This window comes from Conger conger, chromosome 16 (assembly GCF_963514075.1).
Source record: "Conger conger chromosome 16, fConCon1.1, whole genome shotgun sequence".
NCBI classification, from domain to species: domain Eukaryota; kingdom Metazoa; phylum Chordata; class Actinopteri; order Anguilliformes; family Congridae; genus Conger; species Conger conger.
Window position 1 is genome coordinate 10,547,512 of NC_083775.1, and position 8,487 is coordinate 10,555,998.

General features: G+C 45.6%; 1 protein-coding gene across 1 annotated transcript in view; it reads left to right on the forward strand.

The window, feature by feature from the left end:
• The first annotated feature begins 3,918 nt into the window (after nt 1-3,918).
• LOC133114035 (meiosis inhibitor protein 1-like) overlaps nt 3,919-8,487 on the forward strand; it is a 30,568-nt gene continuing 25,999 nt past the window's right edge. The window contains exons 1-5 of the mRNA XM_061223230.1: nt 3,919-4,059; nt 4,398-4,521; nt 5,631-5,681; nt 6,475-6,548; nt 7,490-7,595. Of these exons, the coding sequence (XP_061079214.1) occupies nt 3,919-4,059; nt 4,398-4,521; nt 5,631-5,681; nt 6,475-6,548; nt 7,490-7,595 (496 nt within the window). The remainder of the gene's footprint in view (nt 4,060-4,397; nt 4,522-5,630; nt 5,682-6,474; nt 6,549-7,489; nt 7,596-8,487) is intronic.

Consider the following 8,487-nt stretch of genomic DNA (forward strand, 5'->3'; position numbering starts at 1 on the left):
TTCCGCCTATGCCGACTGTTTGCTTATTCTTAAATGTATACTGGAGGAACAGAAGCGGTGAGCTACTGTATCTAAATGGAACAGGGGGCGCAGATAAATGAACGGAAATTGAGAGCTGACGGAGCCCCTGCACCCATGGCCTGAGTGAAAAGCCGTGCTCACCTGATCGGGAATGCATACACCTGCCATAGAGACAGGGAACAACTGGTTAATTATCCAACCAGCGTGTCACTTTTAGTAAACCAAAGTGACAAAGGTTCCTTGAGTGAAACCAAGATGCAGTAAAGAGGCTTATTGCTCTGAAAATAAGATCAATAGTTTATGTTTTAGAGTTATCATTTATGTTTTAGAGTTGCCATTTACTGGGGTCTTAAGGCCTAGTTTAACTGGAAAGTGAATATGCAAACCTTGAGAAATTCAATGATACATTGGGATGGATGCTTGTTTTTCTTGTGGGGGATGTCTGCTGCACAGCTGGTTTAGCTGCACTGAGACCTGCTTAAATGAGTCAGACACCACAGAAAGGTGACAACATGGACATGACATCTATAACTTTTGAAAATACATTTTGTATTCAGCCTGAAATAAACTTGCCTGAAATTCTTCAAAAAATCTTATGCTCATAATCGTATCATTATGTACTGGGAGTGAGAAAGAACTGCGAATGAACTGAAAGACTAGTTCATTGCAAGCCTTTATGAAAATATTAATTTGCTCATCCATCCATCCATCCATTATCTGAACCTGCTTATCCTGAACAGGGTCGCAGGGGGCTGGAGCCTATCCCAGCATACATTGGGCGAAAGGCAGGAATACACCCTGGACAGGTCGCCAGTCCATCGCAGGGCACACACACCATTCACTCACACACTCATACACTCATACTTATGGGCAATTTAGACTCTCCAATCAGCCTAACCTGCATGTCTTTGGACTGTGGGAGGAAACCGGAGTCCCCGGAGGAAACCCACGCAGACACGGGGAGAACATGCAAACTCCACACAGAGAGGCCCCGGCCGACGGGGATTCGAACCCAGGACCTCCTTGCTGTGAGGCGGCAGTGCTACCCACTGCACCATCCGTGCCGCCTAATTTGCTCATTACAGGTAAATTAAAGTTCACTGATGGGGACTTGCAAGATATTTATTTTATTTTGATAATTGAATTGAGGATTTACCAGACAGAAAATCTACCATTCTCAGGGAATGCACTTGCATTATGGCTTACCTGTTGAAAGGGTGGAAAGATTAGTGTTTGATGGGGATTTTAAATCCTGATTTCAAAACTGTAACTATAACAACTTGTTCAATTTGTAAAGACTGCACGTGTCCAGTATGTATCTTTATAATTTTTCGGTTGCTATGGTACAACTGACCTCTCTAATGCAACCAGTCTTTCAATTACTTTAGAAGTTTGTGGAACCAGTGTCTGTTCACATTCACCTTCTTTTCATTCCTCCCCTATCACAGGGTCGTGTTGTGCAATGTCGAAGGATACGTTTCTATCTTGTTTGTTGTTATTCTAACAATGCTGTTTTCGCCCCGCTCGACATGTTGCAACTGAAACAGGCTTTCTGAAGGTCACCACAGCACTGCTTCCTGTCTGGGTAATTGCTGTCAACTGCTGTTAGGACAGGAAGTGTCACAATGAGCGAGCATCGGTGTGGGCCTGTGACACAACTCATTCTGTGCTCCGGAAAAGCGAGCCTTTATATACAACCATGCATCAACCCCCATGTATGTCAACGCCGTGGTGAGGTTATACATGCGCGCACGCACGCATGCTCACCGACCATACACACCGAGCCCCACAGCCAGCAAACAATACCCACAGGATGTGGTTTCAATTGCTAAGCAAAGATTAAAGCTGATAAAACATTAAATACATTTTTTAAAAACTCAGGAAGTAGCAAGTAATCCCACAATATGGATTAAAATTATGAATATAAAAAAATGATTGCTGATACATGATTTTGATTAAGCTTCTAAAAGGTTGGGGTTTTTCAAACGCTGTTAAAGTCATAAAATATGAATTGCATAGAACACTGGCTTTTTTTTCTCATTGCCACAGAAACAAAGTATATTTTGTAATAACAGACCCATTGCAAGTGCCTGAAGTGTGAATTGATTTCAGTTACAGTGCAATAAGATTTTTTTTTCAATACTGACAACCTGGCATACTTTTAATCCACCAGTCCAACCAAAACACTCTTTCAGACTGTGGTGTGGCAGGCCTGGTTGAAAGACTTGATGACACGCAATGTGAATATTTTAACAGATAATTTGGCTGGCTGATTTGTTTGTCTACATCATTTGAATAATGCTGCATTTTAAATGGTGGGAGTGTAGTTAGGGAACTGGTCTTGTTAAGGTTGCAGGTTCGTTTCCCTGGTAGGACATGGTCATTGTGCTCTGGTACAAAATATTAGCTGGATAATGGCTCGACCAAACAGCCATGGGGAGTTGGGGATGACAACCTTTTTTTTTTTTTTCTGTTTAGTGTGACACGGTGGAAGACAACCAATGTGGTGTTTGTGGCTGACAAGCATGTCAGAATGATTTTTTTTGTTCTTGCCTTTGTAATTAAATTGCGATGAGTTCAATGGCGTTGTCCAATCAGAGCACAGTATGCTGGACAAACCAGAAAAGGACTACAGCCCACAGAAAGGCTTGAGATCTCCTTAGAGTCCATACTGGATAGACTCCATACTGGCCTCTCCTTTCTCCCCAGTAGCCATTCCAGGCTTCTTTATTTTGTTGCCCATTAAACCAAAAAGATGCTTGCTACCTTCCCCCTGGCTGCCATGTTAAAGATGAAGATGATGAATGATTGAAACATGTTTTTCCTTCCTCCCTAATGCTGTTAATTCCCCTGGTGTGTGTGTGTGTGTGTGTGTGTGTGTGTGTGTGTGTGTGTGTGTGTGTGTGTTTTAAGCTGCTTGCTGTGGTGGTGACAGAAATCCACTCTTCCTGGGGCAATCAGCAGAGGAGGGCCAAGCAAAAAAGTTGTTGCCATGGGGATATGCAAACTGTGACCTTTGACAGAGCAGGCTCAGATCCAGATGCATGGCCAGAAAGCAGAATGAATACCCACATGCTCACAGAATGCATGCAAAACATTTTGTCACTCAATGTACCAAAACCCTGATTAAAAACAAGCACCTTAAAATTGGCCTACCAGAAAAAACATGGACACACAAGTAGCCGCAACAGCCAGAGAAACACATTATTATTTTCCACAGTTATATTTTATTGTGCACATTGCCATCTATAACAATGCTTCGCAGCTTGGCCTGCGTAAACAAATAAAATAATTTCTCAAAAAAACCTATGGTCTGTATTCACTCGTCTTGCTTAACAATGGCGCCAAATAGTTTTGACTGACAGCTTGCACTCACGGACACGAGCTTGTACGGAAAGACGAGTTCGATGGTTTGCTGTAATCATCGCGCCGTTAGCTAGCCCAGAGATAGGGTAGTTCATTAGAAGATACTCTTTCGTCTATTTAATTTTAGCCTCTTTCTACAGGTTTGTTAGCCTTTAACTAACAGTATCGCTCTGTGTCTGAGCAAACTATTCAGTTTAGCATAACAGACAATTTGCCCGGGAATCGTTCAACAGACAAGACAGTTCAGGTGCGGATTAACCGGGGAGTTGAGATTGACTATCGGTTATTTTTAGCAAGCTAGCTATTATCACCATAAAGCGCCTAAGCGTCGTCTGAATTTTGATGGTAGTGGTACCGTATATAGGCTGTATACCGTTAACCTATAGCTATTTAAGTAGCTTATAGTTAATGTTGCTGTGTAGTAGTTTATGCTACACTTGTCACGAAACAAAGAAGATACATTTCGTGTCTTTGGAGGTGTTTGGTGTGTGTCAAAGAGGACGGCCACTAATTAGTTACATAACAGACAAAATGTCGAGCCTGAACGTTGTTTACGAGAAGATTCACTACAGACACGATCCGCGGTGGCTTCGGCGCCTGGGCCCAGCGGCCAGCTGCTCCGAGCTCTGCGTGGCATGCGCCATTGAAATGATGGAGAGCGACGAGGTGTCGGTGAGAAAAACAGACACCAGCAGTGTCATATCAAAGACTGCGACATTTGCTATTTATTTTCACTTCACATTCTCCGAAGTAATGGTATTTGCCTCGAGGTTCTCAAATTGCTCGCATCTAAGATTAAACCTACCCATCAATGACTGTCGACACAGCGATAAGATGTCATTATATGCGGCAGAGTAAGTAACTGACCCGCTGTTTACCTGCAGGATTCTGATATGTCTGCACGTCACTCATTAGCTGTTCCTCGACGTGTATTTGCGCAGTAATGTTTATATTAGACCGTCTTGGCACACACGTCACGAAAAGCGCATTTGGCTGTGTGCCTTTCTCAGTCGGTGAGGAAGTCTGGGGCCCTGATCAGTGTTTGTGGGGTGCTGAAAAGAAGTCCGGGCGTCCTTAAAGATGTGCTCCTGCAGGATCACCGGGTCTGCCTCCATTTTATCGCCTCCTTACTGGGTAAGAGACATTCGCAGGCCACAAGTGCACTGACGCCTTAACTGGGCTAATGGAGGCAATAGTGATAAAGTCTGGACGCCACATTCATAGCTCCCAAGTAGGCGATAATATATTGAGAAAATACAGCACGAAAAGAAACTAAAATATTGTATAATTAAAGGTCGGCCTGTAGCGTAGTGGTGAAGGTAAATGACTGAGACACGCAAGGTCGGTGGTTCTAATCCCGGTGTAGCCGCAATAAGATCCGCTCAGCCGTTGGGCCCTTGAGCAAGGCCCTTAACCCTGCATTGCTCCAGGGGAGGATTGTCTCCCGCTTAGTCTAATCAACTGTATGTCGCTCTCGATCAGAGCCTCTGCCTCATGCCGTTTATATAATGTAATGTAAAATAACGTCATGATTATTTGGGAGCTGTATTCACGGTGTACAGACTTTATTTCTCTATAAATCTTCTGGAATATTCTGGCCTGCACAGGTATCTCTTGATTGAGAAGAGATATTTATTCAAATGAGTATTAAATTTAATTATGCAATTCTTAACTAATGCAATGTTTAATTTATGCCCCCAATCATGAATTTCTACCGCAGTTGAACCCACCATGCAATTAACTTACTTCATCCTTCATTAATTCATCAGATCTTGTGACCAAGTGAAGCACTTTAGTTGCAGTTAATAAATTAGCAGCAGAAATACAGACTGGGACTTGACCAGAGAAACATGCACCCACCCCCACACACGTGCAGAGGCAGGTGGGTTAGTAAACACAAAAACACATAATTCACAATAAGGGTACATTCTCACATACACACAAAAACGCCTACACACATTCATGTACCAAGTATAAGAAAGATGCATTTGTTGGCAATATAGAGCTTTTATGTTTAAAAAAGAAAAGAAAAAAAGAAATTGGCATAAAAAAACAGAATCCCTACAGAAAAGAAAACATTTAGTTGACAGCCTGCTCATAATTCTGGCTTCAGTCAAAGCCGTCTAATGGCAGGGAGGGAAATTTCCGTGCGTGGATCCAGAGAGACTGAACTGTGAAAATGGAAAACAGTGCAAAGTCCCTGCTCACCCTGCCACTAACAGCCCACCCCCCAAACTCCCTAGGAATGCTCCATACCGTGAAGGACGAGGTTACCCTGGAGCAGACCGCCCAAGGTGAGGCTGGGGAGGGGACATCACGCCTCTACGTTACATTACATGACATTAATGGCATTTGGCAGACGCTCTTATCCAGAGCGACGTACAACAAAGTCCATACCCATAACCAGGGATAAGTGTGCTGAAAGACCCTATAGAGGGAAGTACAATTTCTACTGCTACCTGCACAACAAAGATAAGGACCAGGGCCCATTTGTTGTTGTTGTTGTTTTTTCTCTTCAAACCGCAACAGGCAAATGTATGGACAAACCCCTGAACTAGCCAAACACTGCTTACCTAGCCAAACTAAAAATACTGACACGCAGAAAGTAAATCACAGAAAGACAACAATTAAGGTTCACAGGGAGGTAGGGAGGGACGGGTAGAGGTGCTGCTTGAAGAGGTGCTTCTTCAGTTTGCGCTTGAAGGTGGGAAGAGATACGCGCCTGTAGTGTTGATGCCTCATGGATAAAATTGGGTCTTTGTAAGAGCGTAAAAAAGCAGGTTTTTTAGCCCACAGACCAAAGAACTGCATTATAACTGGAACGACATATCGCTGAGCCCGCTGCCACCCCCTAACACTTTTACCTTGTTCAGGTTATGCCGTTTTTAATGGTTCTGCATTTCTCTTGGGGTATTTATGGAGGTAATCTGTAAGTATGTAGTATGCACTTTGGTTTTTGGCCAGCGTACTGTAGTTAACTTAGTGCTTTCGTGGTACTTCCTCGTTATTCTCTGGTCTGAGGATGTCGTCAGATCTAGCACGGTTGCTCTTGTTAAACGTGGGTGTGTGTGTGTGTGTGTATTTCAGTGTTGGTGCAGTTGTTACTGGAGCTGCAGAATGAGAAGTTTGTCCATTGTGTGCTGCAGGAGATACACACCCAGGTGAGCCAATCTGATCAAGTCAATTTTATTTGTATAATAATGTCACAGAGACGCTTTACAGAGAAACAGAACGGCAAAAAAAAAGGCAAAAACCAGGCCTGAACTCCAAAATGGCAATGGCGTGATGTTAAAAACTTCCCCCGCTGACCAGCATGGTGTAAAGTAAAGAGTTTTTCCTGTACCTCTTACAGTTTATTCTTTTCTTTGTTTGCGCTTTACAGCAGAGTTTGTGGCCAGCCCCGCTGGCCCCATCTCCGTTCAGTCGATCCAGGAAGCTCACTGACGGCCACGATGTTCTCGGTGGTGACTTTTCTCCGTATTAAATTTCAGTTGACTCGAGTTTAAACGGAACTGACCCCTAAACTACGCCCCGCGCTGTCACCCGTTGTTTGCCGTCCTCCCCCGGCGGCGGAGCAGGCTGGTGACGGACGGCCCGAGAGAGCGGCGTGAATCCAGTGTAAATAGCAGTTGTGTAACTGCGAGGCGAGGCCCACGTGTTTGGTAAACAGCGCGTCTGTCAGTGCCTGGCGCTCGCCTTCGGGGGGGGGGGGGGGGGGGGGAAGGCACTCTGCTGGGCCGGGGGCCCCCGGCGGTGAAAAACAGGGTTGATCCCATCAGCGCATTCACGCCTCTCTTTGTGTCTGTGTGGCACATGTACACACCGGCCACCGACGGCCTGTCAGTCAAACTCGGCATGCTGGTGTGGGTCCACCGCACACACCCTTCAATAAATACAGTGGAAATAAAAATAATAAAGCGTTCTCTCTCCCCCCCCCCCCCCTTCTCTCTCCCTCATTCTCCCCCTACTTTATTGCCCTTTTCCCTCTTCTATCCCTTTCTCTTTCTGGCCCCCTCCCTTTATATCTCTGTCCCCCTCTCCCTCCCACCTCCTCACTTTCCTGTATCGTCCACTTTTCTTATTCTGGCTCTCGGTTCTCCAGCTCTGCGAGCAGGCCGGCGTTCGCGGGTTCCTGCCGACCTTCACGTTTGTGGGGAAGCTGTTGGACGCGGTGCCAGGGCTGGGGCAGACGCTGGCCTCTCAGCACGGTAAGCGTCGGTCACATCACATGTGCCTGTCAATCACGCTGCCTCTCATTTTAATTCGCATGCTAAAGGAGCTCTGCTGAGGCGCGCGCTTTTCAGCGCGTGGATGGTTATGACTGCAGCCCTGGGAGCTGTCGGGCTTTAGTGCCCCCGTGTTGAGACGGACTCGTTCTCATTTTATGGACTCTTCTGCCACCGTAATGTGATCTATTGTTCACTCTATCCCCTATCTCTCTCTGGCCCTCTTTATCTATCTCTGCCTTCAGCTCTCTCTGTCTCTCTCTCAGCATCTCTCCCCCCCCCATCCATCTGTAACCCGGCTTGAGATTTGAGTGCATCGGATGCGCTGTGTTATGTGTATTATGCGTGTCTGTGTGGGCCCCTATTGGGAGTGTGTGTGGATGTGGGCGTGTTCGTCGTGTCCTGCTGTTTGCAGTCACAACAGAAGTGACCACAGCAGTGAGCAGGGGAGGGGGGGTAACTTCCTCTGAAACACCTGTAACCCCCTTTAAAGGACCTGTAACCCCCTTTAAAACACCTGTAACCCCCTTTAAAGGACCTGTAACCCCCTTTAAAACACCTGTAACCCCCTTTAAAGGACCTGTAACCCCCTTTAAAACACCTGTAACCCCCTTTAAAGGACCTGTAACCCCCTTTAAAACACCTGTAACCCCCTTTAAAGGACCTGTAACCCCCTTTAAAACACCTGTAGCCCCCTTTAAAGGACCTGTAACCCCCTTTAAAGGACCTGTAGCCCCCTTTAAAGGACCTGTAACCCCCTTTAACACACCTAATTGACCTGTAACCCCCTCTAAAGGACCTGTAACCCGTCTAAAAGACCTGTAATCCCCTCTAAAGGACCTGTTACCCCGTCTAAATGACCCGTAACCCCCTC